Source organism: Saimiri boliviensis, chromosome 10 (assembly GCF_048565385.1).
Source record: "Saimiri boliviensis isolate mSaiBol1 chromosome 10, mSaiBol1.pri, whole genome shotgun sequence".
NCBI lineage: Eukaryota > Metazoa > Chordata > Mammalia > Primates > Cebidae > Saimiri > Saimiri boliviensis.
This window is the reverse complement of record NC_133458.1, coordinates 26277000-26304103: the sequence shown is the minus strand read 5'-3', so window position 1 is coordinate 26304103 and position 27104 is coordinate 26277000. Positions and strand designations below refer to the sequence as shown.

The following is a 27104-nucleotide window of genomic DNA, read 5'->3' as shown; positions in this document are numbered from 1 at the left end:
TCCTTTCCCTCATTTCCTTAGACTTACTGACTTTATTATTTTAAAAAGGTATTTCCCCCTGCTGTTAAGTAGAAAGTTTTCTTCCAAACTGCTTGCTTCTCTTATATAAATACCTTTCTTTTCTTTTTTTTTTTTTTTTTTTGAGACGGAGTTTCGCTCTTGTTGCCCAGGCTGGAGTGCAATGGCGCGATCTCGGCTCACTGCAACCTCCGCCTCCTGGGTTCAGGCAATTCTCCTGCCTCAGCCTCCTGAGTAGCTGGGATTACAGGCACACGCCACCATGCCCAGCTGATTTTTTGTATTTTTGGTAGAGACGGGGTTTCACCATGTTGACCAGGATGGTCTCGATCTCTTGGCCTCGTGATCCACCCGCCTCGGCCTCCCAAAGTGCTGGGATTACAGGCGTGAGCCACCGCGCCCGGCCATAAATACCTTTCTTGATTGAATAAGCCTATTCCCATATCTCAGAGATTCATTGTGAAGATGTTGAAGAAGAAATACTATTTATTTCTTTACTACTGAAATAATAAATAAGGTCATGGGCACCATGTAATAATAAAGGAAGATTATTTTCCTCACTTCCTTCAACATCACAAATAGACAGCAACAATACCTCACTACTCCCTTAAGCAGAGCTGGAAATGAGCCCTGTCCTGATGGAGCTGCTGTGGCCAGCACGCCCCAGTTTCCTTTCAGGGTCTACCTATTGAAGGAAGAAGACCAGCTATCCTAGAATTCTAAAGCCCACGTGGAGAAGAATTATGATCAGTATTCCTCCATACACTTCTCTAACTCTACTGAATGCAAAATAAGTTATCAAGAGTGATAAGGCAAATAATTATGACTAATACTATAATACATTTGTGGCTTGCTATCTCCATTGCAATTTGTTTTTTTAAAGGGGTTTTACTATTATTGTTATTATTTTGAGATGGAGTCATGCTCTGTCACCCAGGCTGGAGTGCAGTGGCGTGATCTTGGCTCATTGCAACCTCCATCTCCCGGGTTCAAGCGATTCTTCTGCCTCAGCCTCCCGAGTAGCTGGGATGACAGGTATGCACCATCATGCCTGGCTAATTTTTTGTATTAGTGGAGACGGGGTTTCACCATGTTAGCTAGGATGGTCTCGATCTCCTGACCTTGTGATTCGACCACCTTGGCCTCCCAAGGTGCTGGGATTATAGGTGTGAACCACCGTGCTTGGCCAGTTCTATTATTTTTAACATTTAAATTTTTTTTTTTTTGCCTTTTTTAAAATTGCATTTTAGGTTTTGGGTTACATGTGAAGAACATGCAAGACTGTTGCCTAGGTACACACATGGCAGTGTGATTTGCTGCCTTCTTCCCCATCACCTATATCTGGCATTTCTCCCCATGCTATCTCTCCCCAGCTCCCCAATAGTGGAGGGACATTTTAAATTTTTTAGAGATAGGGTCTTGCTCTGTCAACCAGGGTTGAGTGCAGTGGCACAATCATAGCTCACTGCAGCCTTGAACTCCTGGTCTCAAGTAATCCACCCACCTCAGCCTCTTGAAGTGTTGGGATTACAGGCATAAGCCACCAAGCCCAGCTGAAAGAGGCTTTATAACCCTTTTTTCCACAGAATGCTTGAGTTCTACAAAGTTTGTTATAGCTCTGTAAGGAACTTGCATATGAAGTGTAGCTCTAGATTGCTTGGTGAAATTATTAATCCTTTTCTGATACTTTTACATTTATATAAATATATTGCTTCTGAAAGAAGCCTTTTTTCTTGTGTCTGGCTCCATATTATACCTTCCCCTTCATGCAACAGCAGGACTGCTGTTCCCAAGAGCAATCATGGATCCTAAAAGGAAGCAAATGGTGAAGATGTTACCATTTATGTGGAAATGTTGATGTTTTTATGGGGCAGGCGCAGTGGTTCACACCAGCACTTTGGGAGGCCAGGTGTGGTGGCAAGTGCCTGTAGTTCCAGCTACTCCGGAGGCTGAGGCAGGAGAATTGCTTGTACCCTGGAGGCGGAGGTTGCAGGGAGCCGAGATGGCGCCACCCAGGCTGGAGTGCAGTGGCGTGATCTTTGCTCACTGCAACCTTCACTCCCAGATACAAGCGATTCTCTTGCCTCAACCTCCCGAGTAGCTGGGACTACACACACAGGTGTGTGTAACCACGCCCTGCTAATTTTTTTTGTATTTTTAATAGAGACAAGGTTTCACTGGGTTAGCCAGGATGGTCTCGATCTCCTGACCTTGTGATCTGCCCGCCTTGGCCTCCCAAAGTGCTGGGATTACAGGCATGAGCCACTGCACCTGGCCGAGATTGTCTTCTATGCTAAGAACAAATAGAGAATAAAGACTACAAATAAATGAGTTGTTTTAAGAGTCTGTTTTCCAGTGTCACCTTTTTGTGAAATTCCCCATCAAACTGCCACATTTTCATTTTCTTTTTGGCTGGCCTGGGCTTAGAGCAATGATCTGCCACTCTCATGTATGAACTATGTGCTAGAGTACAGGAATATACCTAATCTTTGCCTAGGGTATATTTTGTGGGCTGACGCAGCAGCACAAGAAAGGCTCTGCAACTCCAGTGGGGTACACATGCATTGATCTTGACAAATCCTGTGTGATCAATTGACCATGGCATATCTTGTGACTTTTTTGGTTGGTTTGCTTAAATGTTAATCAAATGTTAAGTTAATTATGAGATGAAATGCACTAGGGGACATATCACACAGTATCAGGCAGATATGGAGTGGCTTTGCTACTCTTAGAAAATGAAATCCTGCAAAATAACACCCTGAAAGGAGCTGAATGTAAAGGAGAAAGGGGAAGACAGTATCTTATCATTAAAATCAATCAGATATTTACTAAGTGCCTCTTCTGATGACTTCTTACATTTCAGTAGCTAGCAGATTTTGGTTGACAAACTGTTTTCACAGACATTATCTTATTTGATCCTCCCAACAACTGGTAAGGTAAGAGAGGCAATCTAACAATGAGGAAATGGCAACTCTGAGACTTAAGTCTTTCTGAAGACCTACACTCAGCTCGAGGGTGTGGGGAACACTGAAACTGCCTCCGTCTCCAGATACTCTGTCCTGTAATCATTCCTTCTTGACCACCCGCCATTATACTCCTTCATTCTGTGTTTGGTGCTGTGGAGGGGTCCAAAGAAGTGAAGGCATACATCTTACCCTCAGGGAGTTTCTGCTCTAGATGGGAGAATGCAAGTTTTCATAATAAAAGCAGCAGATAATTATTAAGTGTTAAACTGTATGAAACAGGCTACAACTACGTTAACAGATTATTTCAATTGGAAAATAAGATGCTATACCTTCTACCCAACGCCCTGAAAACTGTATGTGCAGGTGCCTGAAAATAGTGGTCAACTCAGTGTTTCTGAAGTTCTCCAGCCAGGCAATCAATGTTTTCCTAGAGGAGTCCCATGGTTAATTCTTGACTGGGAGAAAAGCCAACAAGCATAATCTTGCCCAGCTCCACGGTGACACATGGTTGCTTCTAAGAGCCAATTCTTGAATCTTTGAATTCTTTTTAGCCTCTGTTGTGCCCCGGACTGAGAACTGGAAGCTGTGGGAACCAGTCCTCACCCTGGTATCTTGTTGGATCCTCTAAATCATCAGTGGAGGCCACCAAGGAAATTATCTGTTCCCTTCCTCCTAGTTATCTAAGTGGCAAAAGGAGTAAAGAAGAAGGGTTACATTTTTGTGGGGGGCGGGGAACTGCCTTGAAGTGGGAGAACGGACACATTTGTTACACACTCAGAGAGACCATAGACTTCAAGGGTCTGCAGGGACTCTGTAATCACATTTCTTTCTTTTTTTAGTTTTTTTAAGAGACGGGGTCTCACTATGTGACTATTCACAGGTATGAACTCAGGGCACTACAGCTTCAAACTCCTGGGCTCAAGCAATCCCCCGAACTCTGCCTCGCTAGTAGCTGGGACTATAGGTGGGCACCACTGTGCCCAGCTTTATTTTCCAATGTCTTAATGCTCAAACCTAAAATTCTCCAAATCTACATTTGTTTCAGATGCAAAATTCTATTTCAAATATCTGTTCTTGTTTTTTCAGCAGAGCAAGCCTGTCCTTAGAGACAGCTGCAGGCCAGTCACTGTCTGTCCCTGTCTTTATCTTCCTTGCTGAGTGACGTGTTGCTTGCAAGGCCCCATGGGGACTTACAGAGCCTTCCATAAATGACTGGCAGCAATACTTCCCCCCCCGCCCCCGAGATGGAGTTTCATTCTTGTTGCCCGGGCTGGAGTGCAATGGCATGGTCTCAGTTCACTACAACCTTCAGGTTCAAGTGATTCCCCTGCCTTAAGCCTCCCAAGCAGCTGGGATTACAGGTGCCTGCCACCGCGTCTGGCTAAAGTTTTTGTATTTTTAGTAGAGATGGGGTTTTACCATGTTGACCAGGCTGGTCTCGAACTCCTGACCTCAGGTGATCCGCCTGCCTTGGCCTCCTAAAGTGCTGGGATTACAGGTATAAGCCACTGCGCTGGCCAGCAATACTTTTTTAAAGATGACCACGCCCAGCCAGGTTCACCAGTGTTACGGATGTTCCTGTGTAGTCTTCTCCAAAATGCTAATTTGTGTCCATGGTAATAGGCCAACATGGATGGATCTTCTGTATAATCTTCCTGCTATCAGGGAAATGTCAACACGGCAGATCCACGCTGGCAGAAACTGTGCTGGAGTTGCCTCTGAGCATTGATGCATACCACCCAGGGGGGCGGAGAGGGTGGTGGGAGAAATTAGATCAGAGTTCAGAATGCAACCGTGATGCTGTATAACTGTAAGACTGCATCTTGCGGGTACGGTCAATGCCACTACCAATATCGCTCACTTAAGCACTTGAGAGCAGATCTGAACACAATTCTCTGACTCCTAAGCTTAAGCACATGACCAGTACCACTGGACAACCTATGTCCTCAAAGATGCATCTTTTAAATTACTTTTCCTAGGGGCCAGGCACAGTGGCTCATGCCTGTTATCCCAGCACTTTGGGAGGCTGAGGTAAGCAGATCACCTGAAGTCAGGAGTTCAAGATCAGCCTGGCCAACATGGCGAAACCCCGTCTCTACTAAAAATACAAAAATTAGCTGGATGTGGTGTTTGAGACCAGCCTGGCCAGCATGGTAAAACCCTATCTCCACTAAAAATGTAAGAAACTTAGCCAGACATGATGGCAGGCACACCTGTAGTCCCAGCTACTCGGGAGGCTGAGACTGGAGAATTGCTTGAACCTGGGAGTTGGAGGATGCAGTGGGCTGAGATCGTGCCACTGCACTCCAGCCTGGGTGACAGAGCAAGACTCCGTCTCAAAAAAAAAAAAAAAAAAAATTACTTTCCCAGGAGTAGAAATGGATTTATGCAGAGTCACCCAAGCTTTCATTTCATCCAGAGGTTGTAAGCCTATATTCTAGAACCAGTTCTGTCACATACTGGCCATATGACCTTAGGAAATTTACCTAAAAATTCTCCATGCCTTCACTTTCCATGCGTGAAATGGCGATAATTATACCAGTTACCCCATAAAGTTGTTTCGAGGTTTAGAGATGTAAAGAGCTTAGAACATGGCCGAGCACATATTTTGTACCACGTAAGTGCTACTTTCATTTGTTCTTCTAATATTAGTTTAAAGCCTTTTCTCTGGCCAGGTATGGGTGGCTCACACCAGTAAGCCTAGCACTTTGGGAGGCTGAAGTGGGAAGATTGCTTGAGGCCAGGAGTTAAAGACCAGCCTGGGCAACATAGCAAGACACTGTCTCTATAAAAAAATTTCAAATGAGCTGGGCGTAGTAGCACACACTTGTAGTGCCCGCTACTCAGGAGGCTGAGGTGGGAGGAATGCTTAAGACCAGGAGATCATGGCTGAAGTGAGCCATGATCGTGGCACTGCATTCTGGGTTGGGAGACAGAGTTAGACCCTGTGCTGGAAAAAAAAAAAAAAAAGTAAAATAAAACAAAATCTCTGCTCTGGACACTGCTAGGCACCGAGAGGTAAAAACAAATAAGATGTAGTAGGTTCCCTCAGTGGGCTTATGGTCTAGAAGGTACTGTTTTATTTATTTTACCTAGCACACCAGTTCCAAAGTCCTCAATATGTGTTTCTGAATGTATGATTGTCTTGGGGAAACAGGCAAGCATACCAATAATTTCAATGAAATGACAGGCTGTAACTGTGCCTAGCACAGAGTGAGTACCTGCTACCATATAAGCATTAGCTGTCTTGATTATGAGTTCAGTAAAAGAAATGCTGAGATGGAACGTGCGGGCTGAAGGCTGAGGGTGAGGAGGGAGAAGTGCATTCAGGGAAGTCTTCCAAGAGGCAGTATCATTGAGCTTAGTTTTGATTCGCGTGTAGGCGTTAGCCAGTAAGAGAAGAGGGCTATGTGTGTTCCAGGCAGAAGGAACATTGTGTGCAGAGTTAGAGAGGCGTGAAATAGCACAATACATTCAGGGAACTCCGAGTAGGCAAGAAGGACTGGAGCGCCATCCTTATTGTGACATCCAACATGCATTTGTTAAATGAGTACTTGAGATTAGAGGCTGTGGGATGAAACAAAACAAATGAGACGTTGCTTGTGTTACTCTGGTCTTCGGCATTAAACGAAATAAGCAGTCATGGCCGAAGCGGCCAGGGGATTTGTTGACTGTCACATTTGCTCCGGTACAAATGCTGTAGAGTGTCCTACTGCACAGTCGGCCCCTTTCCTCTGCTAGAGGAAGTAAATTCACTTAATTTGTCTGTTTCTTTCAAAACGACTGAGATAAATTACAATAAAGTTGATGAGACTGTAGTGTAGGTGAAGATGTTTTTGCATAGTAACATATTGCTCTAGATCAGAGGTCAGCAAACTATGGCCTGAGGGCCAAATCTGATCCACGGCCTGCTTTTGTAATTAAGTTTTACTGGAATATAGCCATGCTCATTTGTATACCGGTTGCCTATGGCTGCTTTAGTGCTACAATAGCAGAGTTAGGTAATTGTGACAGAGACTATACAGCCTGCAAAGCCTAAAATATTTACAGGCTGGCCCTTTACAGAAAGTGTTTGCCAATCTTAGGCCAGGTGCAGTGGCTCATGCCTGTAACCTCAGCACTTTGGGAGGCTGAGGCAGAAGGATCACTTGAGTCCAGGAATTTGAGACCAGAGTCCAGGAGTTTGAGGCCAGCCTGGCCTACATGGCAAAACCCCATCTCCACTAAATATACACACACAAAAAGTAGCCAGGCATGGTGGCAAACACCTATAGTCCCAGCTACTTGGGAGGCTGAGGCAGGAGAATGTTTGAACCCAGGAGGTGGAGGTTGCAGTGAGCCGAGATTGCACCACTGCACGCCAGCCTGGGAGACAGAGTAAGACTCTGCCTCAAAAAAAAAAAAAAAAAAAAAAGAAGAAGAAGAAAAGAAAGTGTTTGCCAATCCTTACTCTAGACTCATCTCTTCTAATCTGATAAGTAACAAGCACCCAAATATTTAAAACAAGATATTGAGTTGGTTTAGAGCCAATGGGGTAAACAATAGATTATCGAATTTTAAAAAATCACTATTAAGGAGAGAGAAGATTGCACATACATTAGCTGTAAAGTGTGCGATAATCACGGATGAATAAATAAACATAGTTTTTGTGATTGGCTTTCAAATTTGCCCCTGAGCTTTCTAGCCATGGGGGCAGGGAAGAAGATAATTGGTCATCTGTATTACTTACCTGTTACTTCATAACAAACCATCTTAAAATTGCATGGGATAAAGCAGCTACCATTTACTATTTCTCGAGTCTGTGAATCGGCTGAGAGGTTCTACTGATCTGGGCTGGGCCCAGCTGTTGGGAGTGGGCTTGCTCACACATTTGTGATCAGCTCATGTGTTCGCTTGGAGCTGGCTGGTCTAAAACAGCTTCAGCTGGAGCAGCTCATCTCCACTCCACATGATGTCTCATCCTCCAGCAGGCTAGCCTGGACTTGCTTGCACGGCAGTGACAGGTTTCAGGAGAAAGTGGAAGCACACACTTGAGGCTTAGGCTTGGAACGATTATTACTTCAATTACATTCTAGTAGCCAAAGCCAGTCAAAAGGCAGGCCCAGACTCAAGGAATGTGGAAATCGACTCCAGCTCTTGATAGGAGGAGCTGCAAAGTCACATTGCAAGGGGCAGGGAAACAGCAGGGACAAAATCGAGGCCATGTTTGAAATCACAAACAATCAATCATCATCTAAAACAGCATGTATTCCAACCGCAAAATTTTAAAAGTCATCTCTGTGGTCTAAAGTGGAAACAACAAGTCATTGTACATCAGTCTATTCAGCCCCACCCACAGATATGAATCATCAGTGTCTTCAACTAAGAGGACCACTATCTTCCAGCTAATGACAAATACAGAGGAGGGGTGGAGAGAAGCCTCGTGGAAATGTGTACCTATCATGTGAGACCCAGAACCATATTCAAATACCACTTGATGAATTTCACCGGGGAATCAGACCCAGTTTTAATGGGTTAGAGGGAACCAGAAAATCATTGTCACAGAGGTAAGCAATAACTAAACGTTAGCTTTCGAGACTAAAGTCTAAACAGACCTACAATATTCTGGCTGATCCCCATTTGCCTCCGCTTTCATCATGGGGTGGTGTTAAAATTGGTCACTGTATTCAAAGATTGCATTGCCGTCTATGGATATGGATGTGATTGAAATGACAGATATGGGAGAATTTTTTTTTAACTTACTAGCCATGTGATGATTTTTAAAAATTTATTGCTAGAAAATCTTCGCTATTACCAAACTTGCCTCAATAAATGATGTTATGTATAAATAGCAACGGTGATGTCAGAAGACCTCCTTAGCAATTCTTTTTCTGGTATGATAGGGCTGTCTGTAAGAAGAGAGTAAACATAGATAGCTCTTGCTTCTTAGAGTATTTCAGAATCTCCCTAAAAGTCTTTTATATTAAAAAAAAAAAAAAAAAAAGCAAAACTTCCAAACCACCCAGACGAAAACCACACAGCCTAAGTATGAGAATGTTCTTTCTGGCCTAGAGCCAGCCAGGGTCCTTAGCTTTGTTTGTAAGACGCCAGTGCCTTTAAACTCGGACTTTGTGGAGCAGCCACCATCAGACTTCTGTAGTAACAGCAGTAGTGAGTGGGGAGGAACATGACAGAATTTAGAGAACTATTAGATGCCTGTTGACTCAGACATCAGGACCAGCTGTGAATGGAAATATCTTTCACCTTAGATATAATGAAAAGGACCGGAGCTGTTGATGTTACTGAAGAGGTGGAAACAAAACCTTCGGGATGCTTGAAGATAACTGGTTTATAGGAGGGCTGCAGGCGATAGGGTTGTCTTAGGAAGAACAAATGATGCTTCCAAAATTTGGGTGCAGAAAATCAGAAGTTAACCTTGGGTGGGTCACAAGGTTAAACGTAATGAAGGTTAAGGGTGACAAGATTAAATGACACAACATATAAAATACCTGGTGGGTTACTTAGAAGAGTAGACCTCAAAAACGTTGGTTCCCTCCCTCTCTCTGGATCTCCCACCACATTAAGAATTTCTTATAAACTGAAAAACCTGCCAGCCAGGTGCCACTGGAAACATGTCAAGTAGGATGAGCTGCTGAGAGGTGGTAACAACAAAATCCACATCCAGGTGGATGGAGCAGGGGATGTCACCTCTCCTGCCCCTCCCCTAATTACAGCTTGGAGGCAGCATAAAGAAATCCCTTCCTTCCTGCAGAGGAAGTATGTGTGTTCTCTCAGACCTACCTTGGCATTCCTTGATGTCTTAGAGAAGCAGATGACCCCGGCTGAGCAAGACAGTCAGCAGAACAGCAGCCCTTGATGCTGCAATTGGAAATTTCCATTCTTTGCTTGCAGCTCTGAAAAAAAAAAAAAAAAAAAAAAAAAAAAAAAAAAAAATCTAAAGAGCCCAGTAGCTGGGAAATTTCCACGATGGAAAATTTTAACATATTCTTTAGCTCTAAACTATGCAGGTTTATAGAGACTATTTTTTTTTCTTTTGGTAATTTTCTTCTTTAACAATAATTTATGATCATTGTAATACTACAGCTGTGGGAATAGGGAGACCAAAATGACTTGGAGGGGAATGGGTATGGTTTAGGCTAGTGGGAGGCTGTGCAATCTACTTGTGTGACCACCCAAATCATAGAAATGCAGATTGCTACACGACCCACTGGTTGGGAACTCATCCAAAATAGAGATGGCTTACCCTGGAGCACTGTAGAGAAATCTGTGTAGAGACTGGTAGTGGAAAATAGATGGATACAGCTTTAGACCAGGACATGGTGAGTTCTATTGCTGGAAAAAGCAACTCAGGCAGGACCCTAAGACCACTGCTACTTAAAACTAAAAATGCATACGAATCACCTGGGAACCTTGTTAAGATCAGGTTTCTGATTCAATAGGCCTGGAGTGGAGGCAGAGACTCTGTGCTCCCAGGTGACAGTGATGCTGCCCTCCTGAGGACCACGTTGCGATTAGCTAGGCCATAGACAGCAAGTCTACGTCGGTATAAGGTCAGCTCCCCTTGGGTAGCAAAACACTGCCTAAGGGTGGTTGGACGTGAGCCCCCATGGGGTTGTTTTCTCAGGTTACAGAGCTAAGGTCTAAAAGTAGAACAGGATATCTTCTGGAGAGATGCCCCGTGCAAGTCTGGATAAAGTGGATCTCTTGAAATGCGGGAATGCAGGCACTTGCGAGAATGCTGCTTACTCCAGCAGATTCAAGTTGGGGACTTCTAGAAATCAATGCCTTTCCAGAGAAACTCTTGCATCAAGTTGGCGAAGATTCCCAAGATGGTCCTGATTTCTGAGTGATTCTCCAGTGTTGTGGCATGTGAGTGAAACACCAATGAACCAGCTTGAAATAATGAGGGAAAACTGTTGACTAGGATGATGTGAAGGAAAGGAGTCCAGAGAATAAATTACTTCCACCCTAGCTAGAATAGTTGCCTCACTTTTATTGAGATGAAATAAAAATGAAATTGAAGAATTTTCCATTTACTTAACAGTTATCTTGCCTTTGTGTTACCAATTTTACAGAGAGAAAAAGATCAAAATTTGTAGCATCTTCATTACCGGGTGTTACCTCCAACTGGTCTGTAATGTATCTGCTGTGTATATTTTCTTTTATTTCGTTTTCTTTTTTATTTTTTGAGACAGTCTCATTCTATTGCCCAGGGTGGAGTGCAGTGGTACAATCTCAGCTCACTTCAACCTCCGCTTCCCAGGTTCAAGCAATTCTCGTGCCTCAGCCTCCCAAGTAGCTGGGACTTCAGGCAACTGCCACCATGCCTGGCTAATTTTTTTTTTTTTTTGTATTGTAGTAGAGACAGGTTTTCACCATGCTGCCCAGGGTGGTCTCAAACTCCTGAGCTCAGGCAATCTGCCTGCCTTGGCCTCCCAAAGTGCAAGGATTACAGGAGTGAGCCACCGCGCTCAGCCTGCTGTGTGTATTTTTAAAGCAACATTTTTCCTATGTTTTTCGTCTTCCATTCACTTGAGTTTTGGTTGGGTTGTTACCACTACTCAAAATATACACAGGAACATGAAGAAAAGGAGGAGGGAGATTATGAAAATGTGATGTTGAAATCAGAGTGTAATAAGCATGGAATTAATTTGACTATATAATAACAAGTATTAAAATATATATTGGAAGTAAATAAGTATTCTAATATGCTAGCTTCTATATGATATTCAAAAATTTTAAATGGCTTACAGAATTGTTTAGGGATTTGGACTTCCAGAGATTGGTCAGTGTCTTCCCTGTGGAGTCAAGGTATGATTCAGCAATGAAACAGTCTTCCTGATTACTTAGGAGATAGTTTTTTTCCCCTTACTATATGTCCTGATGAGCAATTATTTATCTAAGAACCATCTTACAACCTACAGCCCATCAAATGGAATTTACTGAATCCATCTAAAGTCACATTTTAAAAAATTACTATTGTTGAGACAGACTGGAATTCAGTGGCACCGTCCTGGCTCACAGCAGTCTCAACTCCCCAACTCTTATCATCCACCCATGATGCCCAGCTAATTTTTTTAATTTTTAAAATTTTTTGTAGAGATGTGGTTTCCTTATGTTGTTCAGCTGGTAACAAACTTCTGGGCTCAAGCAACCTTCCCCCCTCAGCCTGCCATAGTGCTGAGATTACAGGCATGAGCCACAGCAAGTGGCCCTTTTTAAAAATTATCGAGGTAGAATTCACATAATATAAAATTACATAAGTTATTTATTTTTCTTGCCTTTTTTTCCCCCGGAAACAGGGTCTCCTTCTGTTGCCCAGGCTGGTCTTGGAACTCCTGGGCTTAAGCAATCCTCCTCCCCTCGCACCACCTCGACCTCAGCCTCTCAGAGTGCTGGGATTATAGGCATGAGCCACTGTGCCCAGATAATTACCTATTTTTATTTTTATTTTTATTTTGGAGACGGAGTCTTGCTCTGTCACCCAGGCTGGAGTGCAGTGGTACAATATCAGCTCCTTGCAACCTCCGCCTCCCAGGTTCAAGCAATTCTCTCCTGCCTAAGCCTCCCAAGTAGCTGGGATTACAGGTGCATGCCACCACGCTCAGGTAATTTTTTGTAGTTTTCGTAGAGATGGGATGTTAGCCAGGATGGTCTTGATCTCCTGACCTTGTGATCTACCCGCCTCGGCCTCCCAAAGTGCTGGGATTACAGGCGTGAGCCACCGCACCCGGCCAACAATTACCTATTTTAAAGTGAACAATTCAGAGGCATATAGTATATTCACAACATTGTGCAATCACCATTTTTATCTAGTTCCAAAACATTTTAATCATACCCAAAGGAAATCCCATGTCCATTAAACAGTTGCTTCCAATTCCCCCCTGCAGCACCTGGTAACCACCAATCTATGTTCTGACTCTGTGAATTTACCTATTCTGGATATTTCATATAAATAGACTTATAGTGTATGTGGCCCTTGTAAAGTCCCATCTTCTTAATAAGCATGTAATTATAAAATCTAATATTAATGAGTACATATAGCAGGTGAGATATTTAATCCTTACAAGCTTATAAGTGGGTGCCATTATTAGATAGATAAGAAACCTAGAATTTAGTTTCAATCAATACATTTAAACCATATGCTTGAGATCCATACGCACAGCCAATCGGAGAATAACCTTCTTGGGCCAGACCCAGTTACTCTAGTGCTTTTTTCAAATGCCACAGGCACATCTCAATTTTCATTTCCCTGATCACAAACAGATGGATAGATACTCCTTCCCAAGTTTAACAACTTCACAGAGCTTGATTCAAATACTGAATGTGTTGTTAGTTGCTTACAGCTGCTATTTCTCTAGCAATGCAGTAAGTCCAGGCAAACTCTTTTGAAGAGCTCATTAAAACTGCTAAAATAAAGTCTTAGAAGCAGGTGCATTCATTAGCTGAAATGCAGACGATTATGTTAATATCGCATTCAGGTGACAAATTTAAAAGCATCCAATCATGAAGGATAAAAGGATTTTCAAAGCTAAAGTTAACTTCTCCCTTTGTAGGGCTCTTTGTTCTGGTAAGCATGTGACTGACTACAGCTGTCAACATGGGCACCTCCGAAGTTACCTCGCAAAAACAAAGGTGTTTTGCAGTATCATGCTTCTTTTACAATTTCCTGGGTCTCTATTGAAGAAAAGAAAGGTAAGGAATTACCTACAAACCTGGTGCTATTTTTAAATGGAAGATCTGGCACCCCATTTACGATTTATTGTGAGACAGGTCCCAGGGAAAGAGGAGACATGTTAAAGAAGGCAATTAACATATATGGACAGCGGGCTGGGCGCAGTGGCCCATGCCTGTAATCCCAACACATTGAGAAGCTGAGGTGGGTGGATCACTTGAGGTCAGGAGTTTGAGACCACCCTGGCCAATATGGTGAAACCCCGTCTTTACTAAAAATATGAAAAATAGCCAGGCATGGTGGTGTGTGCCTGTAATCCCAGCTACTCAGGAGGCTGAGGCAGGAGTATCGCTTGAATCCGGGAGGTGGAGGTTGCAGCGAGCTGAGATTGCACCACTGTACTCTACTGTGGGTGACAGAGCGAGACTCCATCTAAAAAACAAAAAAAGAATGTGGACAACGATTCCCAATTTGGAAAAGATGGGCTAACAACTCTTTTACTTTGCCTTTTTCCCCCTCAATATTTTGAGCATGAAATATATATGTAACCACATACATATTTCATATGTGTTTGGGAGACTATGTTACCAGTAGTTTCACCAGGATAATTTTTTCTTTTTTGTGTGTATTTTTGTATTTCTCACATTTTCTACAATGAATGTGTAAATTTTTTAGAAACTTTAAATATCCATTTTTGATTAAATTTTTTTATTTTTAAATTTGTAATTTTTCAAGTTATTAAAAATTATGGCACACTTAGCCTCTCTGCCTTCAGCTGTTTCACCTGTAAAGTTGGCTTACTACTGAATTGCATAACTCATGGAAGCAGGGCGCGATGTTCCCCATATTCCGTTCCTCCCTTCAAATCTAGGATGCCTGTGTAAATGTGGGTTCCTCTTTATAAGGCGATACAAGAAAATACAGCTAAGTATCCATAAGAATATATAAACAAGCTTAAGGATTTTTACATCTTTCTCTAGAACATCAATCAAGTGTGCATTCGTTAAAGTGAATGTATCTGTCGCTTGCAAAGGATAAAAGGCTGAACAACTTTTTTTAGGCCAAATCTACTTTATTTTTTATTTTTATTTTTGTATACCAAAAAAAGCTGTGGAGGCTTTGTAAGCTAATATTCGGCACATTTTTTTTTCCCAAAATGGAGTACTAAAATGACTGCTGACTGCAAAATGTAAATAATGAAGCTGGCATAGACTGGCACTTACTTATAGGGCATGTTTACATAGAATGTGCGTGTTTGCTAAATAGCTTGAAATTGAACTGAAAGTCTGCTTGTACAGTGGAGGAGTCCTATTTTTGCCTTCCATCCCCTTCAGCTCTTCTCCTTCTAGCTCCCTCTTTACATTATTACTTTCTCTCTTATTTTTCTGTACAATTTAGAAGTCCATTGGTCCCATTTAAAGAAAAAAGCAACATGTAAAGCAGCAAAAAAAAAAAAAAAAGAAATCCCACTGGGAATGGGTTGGGTAAGCAAAGACTTCTATATAGATGTATACATATACGTCCCTCTCCCTGGTCAAGAATGGCCTCTCTGAATTCCTGTTCCAAATGCTGTGACAAGTCTCATTGTGCACAGCTCCTTTGACTGCTGGACAGCTCCGAGTCTCCTAGGAATACTTTTCCACATGCCCCATCCTCTTCTGTTTAATTCTCAGAGCTGGCACACACACAAAGGCTTCAGAATCAAGACAAAATGAAGAACATGGCCAGAAGAGACTCCTGTTCTTCCAAAATAGTGCATTACCACCATAAGATAAGTGGATAAACTTCAGAGCATGGGCTTGATTGATTAAATTTTTTGAGACAGGGTCTCACCGTGTTGCCCAGGCTGAAGTGCAGTGGCACAATCATGGCTCACTGCAGCCTTGAACTCTTGGGCTCAAGCAATCCTCCCACCTCAGCCCCCTGAATAGCTGGGACTACAAATGTGTGCCACCATGCCCAGATAACTAAAAAAAAAAAAAAAAAAAAAAAAAAAAAAAAAAAAAAAAAAAAAAAAAAAACCTTTTTGTAAAGACAGAGTCTCATTCTGTTGCCCAGGCTGGTCTCCAACTCCTGGGCTCAAGCAATCCTCCCACCTCAGCCTCCCAAAGCGCTGGGATTACAGGCATGAGCCACTGCACCTGGCCAAGAGCACAGGATTGAAAGATGAACTTGAGAGGTCTCCCTAGTCAAGTTTTCTCTAAATGGATGCTCCGTTCTAGAGTATGCTTGATAGTCATCCAGACTGAACTTGAAATTTTCCAATGACACAACTCTTTTTCATTTTCCCACTTTTATATAGAGCACGAATGGCATTATAACCACAATGCCAAAAAAGAGGAAAAAAGTATGAATGATTTCTAATGTAATATTGCCAGCATTTTAAAAATCAGCTTTTTTTTTTTTTTTTTTAAATACAATGGCTGGCTCTGTTGCCCAGGCTGGAGTGTAGTGGCACTATCTCAGCTCTACAGCCTCTGCCTCCCGGGCACAAGCCATCCTCTCACCTCAGCCTCCTGAGTAGCTGGGACTACAGGCACACCCCACCACGCCAGACTCATTTTAAAAACCAGCTATTTTGAAATTTCTGTAATTGAGCCAGAATCCAGCACGCGGAGAGACTGAATCATTGACTGAAAGACACTTAGAAGAGTTATTGGTCTGTGGTGTTCATAACACCATGAAGGCCAGACCCTGAAAAGGTGGACTGTGTAAAGAATGCAAAAGCCTCAACACCACAATATTGTCCAAATCTTTTCCTAATTTGTCCTGCTTTGCCACTCTGACACCTGTATCACAAAAGACAATTTCTGAGATGATTTTACGTAGGAACCTTGTCTTAAGCTATATTCCAACATGTACAAATACTAAGTAGAGCAAAGTAGGACACATGCCATCAGGACCTCCTGAGGCTGTGTCATGGAAAAAATATATATATATTTTTTTTACGGAAGAATAAAGTTGAACAAAGCGTTCCCAAGTTACCTAAATTTTGCATAGTGTGGTATTCCTTCTGAATACTTTGGGAAGTATTCAGCAGGATTCTGAAACAACTAAATGTGACAACACAAAGAGCAAAAATAGACAAAGGAAAAAATTTCAAAGATAGCGTGTGCTGTAAAAATAGTCAAATATCCTTTCTTTCCATTCTGGGAGATTGTTTCAAAATGAGTTGTAATGATGAAAGTGGGGTCGAATTTTTTAAAAGCAAATTTTGGAAATCCGTTGGCTAGGAGAGAAGGTAGAAGACTGTGAACTATATATTTTACTAAGTAAATTGAATGGAGAAGTTTTTTTTAAAATGACTATTACTTTCATGAATTGTAAAAAAAAATTCAAACAATGCAAAATATTATAAAGAAGAAGAGACAACCCTATGTCCCATCACCTAAAAATAACCATCATAGTGTTAGGGGAATATCATTTCAGATGTGGAAATGAGAGATAACTTAGAATTTTGAGAAGCAACCTAAGCCTCATTTTATTGTTGATGGTCTAATTGTGAGAGGCTCCAAAACTGACTTTTTTACGTGTCTGTTTTATTTGAAAAGTTATGAGAGAAAGGGAATTAATTAGAATTCTCAGTCCATAAGCAATGATAAGAATGTGAGTCCAGGCTGGCGAGGGTGGCTCGTGCCTGTAATCCCAGCACTTTGAGAGGCTGAGGCAGGAAGATCCCTTGAGTCCAGGAGTTGCCCAAGGAAACATATCTATGTTTTAGATATAGTGGAATTGAAGGTTAGATCATGGACAAATAAAAGAAAATAAAGATATTCGCTAATTTCTATTGAACTCACATTTGAGAGAGAGAGAGAGAGAGAGAGAGAGAGAGAGAGAGTCTCAATATGTTGCCCAGACTGGAGCACAGTAGCACAATCATTAGCTCATTGTAACCTTGAACTCCTGGGCTCAGGCAATCCTGCCTCCTAAGTAGCTGGGACTACTGGTGCATGCTAATCCAGATGATTTTAAAATATTTTAAATAGTTTGTAGAGATGGGTTCTCATTATATTGCCTGGGCTGGTCTCGAACTCTTGGCTTCTTCAACACAAATGCTTCGTTTCACTATTTACTGTAGAATATTATTCTTGCTTAGCCATAACCACTTCCCTTGGAGAAGAAAGGGGCATATGTTTTCATTATCAGTGAAGGGGGATGCTACTGATAAGGCCTTTATGTATTATATCAAGGGCCATTTTTACTAGTTATACCTCTTTTTCTGAGCACATGAAATATTTTCCTGAGTCAACTTTTATTCTTTTAATTTTTTTTTAATTGAGACAGAGTCTCGCTCTATCTCCCAGGAGAGTACAGTGGTGTGATCTGGGCTCACTGCAACCTCTGCCTCTGGGGTTCAGATGATTCTCGTGCCTCAGCCTCCCAAGTAGCTGGGACTACAGGTGTGCCCCACCACACCCAGCCAATTTTTTTTGTGTGTGTGTATGTATTTTTAGAAGAAACAGGGCTTTGCCATGTTGGCCAGGCTGGTCTCAAACTCCTAACCTCAAGTGATCCACCCACCTTAGCCTCCCAAAGTGCTGGGATTACAGGCCCAACATTGCACCTGGCCTTTTAACTGTTTTAATATGTTGCTTTTTTTTTTTTTTTTTTTTCTTCAAAGATGGGGTTTCACCATGATGGCCAGGCTGGTCTTGAACTACTAACTTCAGGTGATCCACCCACCTCAGCCTCCCAAAGTGCTAGGATTACAGGTGTGAGCCACTGCGCCCGGCTGAGATAGGTTCTTGCTCTGCTGCCCAGGCTGGAGTGCAGGGTTGCCATCTCGGCTCTGCAACCTCTGCCTCCTGGGCTCAAGCCATCCTCCTGCCTCAGCCTTCTGAGTAGCTGGGACTACTGGCATGTGCCACCACACCTGGCCTAATGTGTTATATTTGACCCCAGTTATTTATTAAGAAGCTCTTACCCTGAGATTCCTTCACTTACTGGGGTGAAGGAATTTTTATTTATTTAATTCTTTCTTTCTTTCTTTTTTGAGATAGAGTCTTGCTCTGTCACCCAGGCTGGAGTGCAATCTTGGCTCACTGCAGTCTCTGCCCCGGCCACCCAGGTTCCAGCGATCCCCCTCGACCCCAGGATTACAGGTGCATGCCATCATGCCCAACTGGTTTTTGCATTTTTAGTAGAGATGGAGTTTCACCACGTTGGCCGGGCTGGTCTCAAACTCCTGACCTCAGATGATCTGCCTGCCTCAGCCTCCCAAAGTGCTGGGATTACAGGTGTCAGTCCCTGCACCAGGCCTATTATATTTGAATGAATTATTTGCCATCAGTTGGCCCAACTAGATTTTAATTATTTCTTTATGAAAAGGAAAGAGTAAAATTCCCCCTCCTTCACTCCTAAACAAACTTCATTAAACTCATATTTGAGCAAAATGTTTAAGTAGAAATTTTCAAACTCAAAGAAAACTTTGCTCCTTTATGTTGCAAAAATCGAGACCATTATCTTTGTGAAATTCAACAGACATTGATACTGAATATCCAAATGGCAGATTATTCGTTATTTCTTTTTTAAAATGTGTCTGGTAGTTCCCCCTCCTACTTGCATTTGACTAATGCTAATACAAAATTAGATGCCATTTCCTGAATTAGTCACCAACTTACGCTGAGAAAATGCAGGTCAAATAGGTGGAAGAAGAAAGCCAATATTTCCTTGGTAACCATTATATCAAAATTGAAGATAATTACTTAATCAAAAGTACAGATTTTCCATGCAATAGCTCTGTTTATCTCAAAGAATTAGCACATTGGACTACCTGACCATTTTTCCTGAAACACGACAGTGTAAATAATTTTAGTAAATTAAGTCCCGTTTTTCCACTGATGTGTTCTAATTTAAAGAGAGAATTTTACTTTTAATTGATCCTTAACTGAGAGTAGCACTTAACCATTCTCTCACTATTAATGCTTATGCATATTAAGCAATAGATTAAAGCCAGTGCTGCTGCTACTTCGTTTTACTGTTATTGTATTTAAAAAGAAGCCATGTTGTATGTGAAGGAGTTAAGGCCCTACTTCCAAAACACTGCTTCTCCCTTCTCTAAATTCATGAGGTGACCACCTCAGTTTTTTGTTTTTGTTTTTGTTTTTTGTTTGAGACAGAGTCTTGCTCTGTTTCCCAGGCTGAAGTGCAAAGGCACCATCTTGGCTCACTGCAACCTCCGCCTCCTGGGTTCAAGCTATTCTCATGCCTCAACCTCCAGAGCAGCTGGGATCACAGGCACGCTGGGACTGTAAGCATGTGCCACCACACACAGCTAATTTTTGTATTTTTAGTAGAAGCAGGGTTTCACCACGTTGACCAGGCTGGTCTCGAATTCTTGACCTCAGGTGATCCAGCTACCTCAGCCTCCCAAAGTGCTGGGATTACAGGTGTGAGCCACTGTGCCCGGCTCTGCCTCAGTTTTTTACTGTTTAAAATTTCATCCTTCATTAGCATTCGCTCAGGCATATTGAGGAAGCTCCAGTTTGAATTAGTGAAAATTTTGAATGCTATAATATAAAACTACATGATTGTATCTCTCCATGTTACAGTATACAGTTCTTAGCAGTCTGTAGTGAAGAAGTCTCAAGAAGAAGGCTGCTACTTCTAGACACCGTGGTAAAACTCAGAAGGTGAATAAGGTAACTGGGTAATTCACCCAACTCATTTTTACAACTAGAATAATCGTCTGTATTATACACTGTACCCACTTTGGTGCCAAATGCCTGCATTTGTATAGCGCTTTACTATGTATGAAGCACCTTTCACATAATGCTATTTGATTCAGATACAACACTAATCATTTTGGCTACCACTGTTTATACTACAAGTAGAACTGTGTTAATGGTCTGACTCTTCTTTTAACTTCTGGTAAATGCATGTTGCTAAGTTATCTGAATATGCTCAGTGCATATTCACTGACCAGTTACTATATGCTTGACATCAAGCTAGAAATTTTTTGTCCTCTTGGGTTAACAATTCACTCTAAATTGTCGTTCATTCTGCCTGGTGACACTTTATCTTACGCTTCATTCAGCACCTTCTAAATGTACTCATGTCTTCAAAAGATATTAACACTTATAATAGGTACAAATTCAAAATGACTAGGCTCTTCGGGTGAAAGTCATTTGCCATGTGGACCAATAGCAATCAGTTAGTTAACCAATCAATCAGTAAGTGTTTCACTCTAGCTAATATAGCTCGTTCAGGGTTTCTCCACCTTGGCACTGTTGACATTTTAGACCAGATCAACCTTTGTTCTGGGCATCATAGGATGTTCAACAGCAGCACTTGTCTCTTTCCATCAGACGCCAGTAGTACCTCCACTTCCAGTTTTGATCATCAAAAGTGTCTCCAGACATTGTCAAATGTCCCCGTGGTGGAGGGGAGGGGAGAGATTGTCCCTGGGTGAGAATCCCTGGGCTAGTGTGTAGATCATGCTTTCTTTACTAGATTTTAAAGACCTTGAGGGCAGAGACTCAGTCTGATTCATCGCTATACCACCACTTCCCCACCAACTAAATTTAGTTTCTGGCACAGAAGTGCTTCTCGCTGAACATTCAGAAAAGGATAAAATAGCTCCTGGAGTACCTCCACTGTTGTCAGCCTTGTGCAAAGTACCTTGGTAAACCCACAGGATGAACAAGGTAACTGGAGTAATTCATTTAACACATTCGAATACAAACTGAAAATCTGAATAATCATCTGTGTTGTACACCGTCCCCATGTTGGTGCCAAATGCCTACATTTGTAGAGGGCTTTACCATGTATGAAGCATGTTTCACATAATGTTAATTTAGTCAGATATAACAGTGGCTACCACTGTTTATAATTTAAACTCGCAAGTCCGAGAGCTATATTTTTAGGTGGGAGCGGGAGATGTTTTGATTTCAGTGGCATTGCCTTCATTTATTAAAAGGAACTCTTGGGATTGGTTTAATAATAATTGAATGTGAATTTCAGATTCTTTTTTGTCATGTTAGAAGTAGGACATCTAAAAGGGCCTTCGTGATTTAAGTGATTCTGGTTTAGATTCCTGGAAATTGCCAGAGGGTTTTAAAGGAGGAGCGGAAAAAAAAAAAAAAAAAAAAAAAAAAAAGAGTGAGGAAATTTTCCCTGTGGGCAATTGGGGAAAACAAAAATATTTTTGTGCTGCGGTGACTTCTCAGGAAAGGAGGGTTGGCCAGCAGCGGCTGCATCTGCGCAAGGGGAATTTCCACATTTGGGAAAACATGGTCATAATTAATGACTTAGGAAAGCCAAGAAAATGGACCATGTTGGAAAAATATGATCTTCAGTGGCCAAGTCATTGTCAACTGATTGGACCAGAAAATTGGATTCTTTTAGAAAGAGATTTTTATTTGTGAATATTTGTCTGTAGGTCCTTCCTTCTGTGAATCTGGTCAGTGCCCCACTCCTGCCTGGAGAGTTGGCTTCTCATAGCCCTTCCCACTCTGTCTCTCCCTGTCCTAAGGGAGGGCTTGCTTGAGACTTCTAGCCTGAATGCTGTCCTCTGTGGTCTTTTGCTTTGAATGTGATGCTTGGGTCTAGCTAGCAGGGCTATTAGCATCCGTTAAAAAAAGGATTATCTGGGGCTCCAGATCAAGGGCGGAAGGATGAGATTGCTGGATCCTAATGCAGCTCAGATTTACTGAAGGCTCCATGTCCTGGTCCCTGAGCAAAGAACACCGAAAAACTATCCTGATTTAGACATGGGAAAACTGAGGCTCGGGGAATTTTAAGTCACTTACCTAGGACCAATACAGACTTAATGACCAAGCTATGCTTCTTCCATCTCCTCATCCTGTATATGAAGTCAACTTCGTAAAGTGGAATGTTCTCACTCTGTATACGATCTCTTGCTTACTTAACTCCTACCTTCCTCTGCTTCTCCTTAGACCACTTTGTTTAAACTAGATCTGGCCTGGGCTGATGTTCATTGGAGTATTTCCTGGTTATCTATTCTCAAGAGGATAAGTCTGGGTTAGCAGGCTCAGCACCGTCGAATCTCAATCTACTTGGGGAATGATTATGTGGTCAGCATGTTTTTGCCTGGTTTTGGGGTTTTCTTTTATTTCAGTGATCAAGTTTATTAAAAGAGGTATGATCATCTTTTGCTTCTTCTCTTCTTAATTTTCTCAAGATCAGGAATCGCTTGCCCAATTTCAACAGGTTTTCCAAGTTAAGGTCAAGTTTTTTTAGAATGGGAAATATCACTAAGAAAAAAAATCCCTGTATTTGACAGGTACATGTAATATCCAACAGAACATCGACAAAATGTACTACATTTTGGTGAATTGATTTTTTTTTTTTTTTTTTTTTTTTTTTTTTCAAAAAAAGCCTCAAATTAGGCCAGACATGGTGGCTCACACCTGTAATCCCAGAACTTTGGTGAAGGCTATGTGGGCAGATCCTGAGGTCAGGAGTTTGAGACCAGCCTGCCCAATGTGGTGAAACCCCGTCTCTACTAAAAATGCAAAAATTAGCTGGGCATGGTGGCATATGCCTGTAATCCTAGCTCCTCAGGAGGCTGAGGGAGGAGAATTCCTTGAACCTGGGAGGCAGAGCTTGCAGTGAGCCAAGATCACACCACTGCACCCCAGTTTGGGTGACAGACAAAGACTCCATCTCAAAAAGAAAGAAAAGAAAAAGCTGCAAGTTAAATCATGTCCCTCTGCAGCAAACGATTCCATGCTCTAAACCTGTATGAGGAGGCTTTAAAGTCAGCCCTGCCCTGAAACTGCAAGGAATTGGAGCAAACAAACCTAACTAGGATTTAACAGTCTAATTGCCCTGGATTGAACCTCAATGGTATTATAATTAATTTAAAAATCACAGCATTGGGAAATAATTTAATACATTTCTGTTTAGATTAAAACATATTAATTAAATCTTATTAATATTTGTTTTCCAAATGCTTCTTGGGCATAGTCAGACATTATTACCTTTATTTAGTGATACAAAAACTGAAGAGATGTATTAGTTTTCTACTGATGTGTAACAAATTATCACACATTTATGAAGTTAGAACAACATTTCACTTATTCCATAGGTTTTGCAGTTCTTTAGGTCAGAAGTCTAGGTGGACTTGACTGGCTTCTCTGCTTAGGGTCCCAGTAAAGCAGAAATCAAGGTATTCATCAGCCTAGACTCTTACCTGGGGGGTCGGGGGAGGATGCTGCTTCTAAGCCCATTCAGATCGCTGGAGGGACCAAGTTCCTTGTGGCGATAGCACTGAAGTCTTTTTTTCTGTAGCCAGAAGCCATTGGCTGCTCCTAGAGGCCTGGCAGCTTCTCCTTCTCATGAGCTTCCCCCATCTACGCCTTCAAAGCCAGCAATTACTCTTGAATCTTTCTCACCCCTGGAATCTCTGTGACTTTCCTCTTCCGCTTCCAGCTGAGAAAAAGGGTTTTCTTGTTGTTTTTTGTTTTTTTCTGAGACAGCCTTGCTCTATGGCCCAGGCTGTAGTGCCGTGGGGTGATCTCGGCTCACTGCAGCCTCCGCCTACTGGGTTCAAGTGATTCTCCTACCTCAGCCTCCTGAGTAGCTGGGATTATGGGTGTGCACCACTACACCCAGCTAATTTTTGTATTTTTAGTAGAGGCAGGGGTTCACCATGTTGGCCAAGCTGGTGTCAAAACTCCTGACCTTAGGTGAGCCACCCACCTCAGCCTCCCTAAAATGCTGGGATTACAGGCCTGAGCCACTGCTCGAAAAACTATTTTTTAAGGACTCGCTGGTTTGGGCCAGGCCCTCTGGGCTAATCCCAGTATTTTAAAGTAAACTAATTTGGAACTTAAATTACATCTGCAAAATCCTATTGCAGCTATACCTAGATTTTTGTTTCACAGAATAACCAGGGGATGCGAATCTTGGGCAGCTATCTTAAGAACTCTGCTTACCATAAGGAAATAGTTACCCCATTAACCTGAGATACTATCTAGAAACAGACAGCAGCGGTATTAAACCAGAGAATTTCATTTTGTATTTCGTTCCCTTTTTTATATTTTTTAAACATATGTTTATTTTATAATATACCTGTATATGTGTGTATAATAATTATTTTAGAGACAGGCTCTGTTAACTCTGTTACTCTGTTGCCCAGTCTGGAGTACAGTGTGAAGATCATAGCTCAAAGCAGCTTCAAACTCCTGGGCTCAAGCAATCTTCTTGCTTCAGCCTCCAGAGTAGTTAGGACTACAGGTGTGTGCCACCACGGCCAGCTAATTTTGTTTCTTATTTGTAGAGATGGAGTCTTGCTATGTTGCCCAGGCTGGTCTCAAACTCCTGGCCTCAAGCAATCTTCCCACCTTGGCCTCCCAAAGTGCTAGGATTACAGGCATGAGCCCCCACACCCAGCCTTCCTATATGTATTTTGGGAGGCCCCATGTTTTTTTTATTAATGCATGATTTTAAATGTTGCCAAGGCATGGTTTGAGGCATGTGTTTTCAAGGGTCTCTGAATGTCTGAGTGGTACTGCCGAGGCCTGGAGCTGGGCGTGGGTACATGTGGTGGAGGAGATGGTGCTGGCAGACGAGGAAGGGACAGAGGCTAAGGTTTTGATGAGTACAGAAGAGTGATTTGCTTCTATTTTTAATGTATTCACTGAAGATTATTCAAAGATGGGAATCCTTTTGTTGTTTTCTATAGGCAAGTCTAGAAGTTCAAAATCCAAGGGATTCTATGCGTGTTATATTTGTATATTTATTTATTTTTGAGACAGAGTCTCACTCACTCTGTCACCCTGGCTGGAGGGCAGTGGCGTGATCTGCAGACTCCGCCTCCCTGGTTCAGGTGATTCTTGTGCCTTGGCCTCCTGAGTAGCTGGGATTACAGGTGTGCGCCACCACGCTCTGCTGATTTTTGTATTTTTAGTAGAGATGGAGTTTTGCCATGTTGGCCAGGCTGGTCTCGAACTCCTGGCCTCAAGTGATCCACCCACCTCCACCTCCCAAAGTGCTGAGATTACAGGCATGAGCCACCACGCCTGGTCTATGTGTGTTATTTATGGGCCATATTTGAGGATGTTGCTAAACAGGCATTTTGTAGCATGTGCATTAGCATCGCTAGCAGGCTGTGCCCTTGCAACGGATCCAAACTTCCCAAGTTTTTGCTGCACAGTTTCAACGTTCTGCGGCTTGCCAGATATACTAAAGTCTAGAATGCAGGCTGGGTCCATGGGCCCAAGCTAACTGCTGATCCAGAAGCCTGGGCCCACAGAGGGTCACCTTGAGATTGGAAAGGTCTGGAAAAGGCTGAGAGGATCATCGAAAGGAAAAGAGTCTATTAATTTCTCTGATTTTGTCCTTTTACCTGGAGAACAGCCTGGTGAAAAATCTAAAATTCCGGTCAAGGGAGTAGAGATGGTTTAGCTTTTGGAAACAACATACACAGAAATGTGAAAACGTAAGAAAAAGGCAAAATGTTTTGGAGGCTAAATATTTCTCACTTCTTCCCAAAATATTTAGGTTTCTCCCTTCTTAAAATCCTGGCCAAAAACGGAGGGAGGGAGGACATTTCCCAGATGTTTCTTTGCAATTGTCCCTGACCTTCAGAAAAGAGTGAGAAAATGCTACCATATTATTGGGCAAAGAGAAATAAGTCAGTGAAGAGGGCATTTGGTAACTGCACTGAAAGAGCAATACAATTAGGGTATAAGTGGCGTGTTTACCTTTGGAAAGGAGGGCACGGGGGAAGGAGGTAGCGTGGAAGGCATTCGTGTTGCTTATTCATTGTGATGTCTTAAAGCACGCCACACTGTATGTTCTTTAACTAGCAAACAAATTTTGCTGTATAAAGAATAACTCTGGGGCTGGGCACAGTGACTCATGCCTGTAATTCCAACACTTTGCGGGGCTGAGGCTAGCACATCGTTTGAGCCCAGGAGTTTGAGACCAGGCTGGACAATACAGCAAAACCCTGTCTCTACAAAAATAAGTAAACAATAGCTGGATTTGGTGTTGCATGGCTGTAGTCCCAGCTACTCGGAAGGCTGAGACAGGAGGACTGCTTGAGCCTGGGAGGTTGGTCAAGGCTGCAGTGAGCTTGAGATGGCACCGTTGCACTCCAGCCTAGGCGACAGAGTGAGAGTCTATCTTGAAAAATAATAAAATAACTCAAGAATGCTGGTAATATGTTCCAGATATTATTTTTATTCTTACTACTTCTACTTAAAAAAAATCTTTCCCTTCATTTTTTTCATTCTTTCAGAAATCTTTGATGAGAACCTACCATGTGCCTTCAATCTGGGTGCTAGGAATACAACAGCAAATGCAGCAGATGAGGTCCCAGCTCTCATGGAGCTTATATTCTAGAGTAGAAGAGTTGGAAAATGAGGAAACACATTTCATTACATGATACGTAAAGAGGTAAATATAATGTATTAGACTGTGAAAGGTTAGATAGTGATAGCAATGCAGAGAAATACCACAGAGTGAAGTCACAG

The 27104-nt window shown here is 42.2% G+C and overlaps 1 protein-coding gene across 4 annotated transcripts in view; it reads left to right on the top strand.

Moving 5' to 3' along the window:
• The window catches only part of MKLN1 (muskelin 1), a 380873-nt gene that overhangs the window by 39725 nt on the left and 314044 nt on the right, over positions 1 to 27104 (top strand). The window contains exons 1-2 of one of the 4 annotated variants that reach the window (XM_074379047.1): positions 10103 to 10853; positions 13541 to 13679. The exons of 1 other annotated variant lie outside the window; for it this stretch is intronic. In XM_074379047.1, coding sequence (XP_074235148.1) covers positions 10852 to 10853; positions 13541 to 13679 — 141 coding nt within the window. In that variant the 5' untranslated portion in view covers positions 10103 to 10851. Of the gene's footprint in view, positions 1 to 10102; positions 10854 to 13540; positions 13680 to 20216; positions 20301 to 26938; positions 27028 to 27104 lie in introns of those variants that run through there. 2 more of the 4 variants (XM_074379051.1, XM_074379050.1) reach the window with 2 other exon arrangements.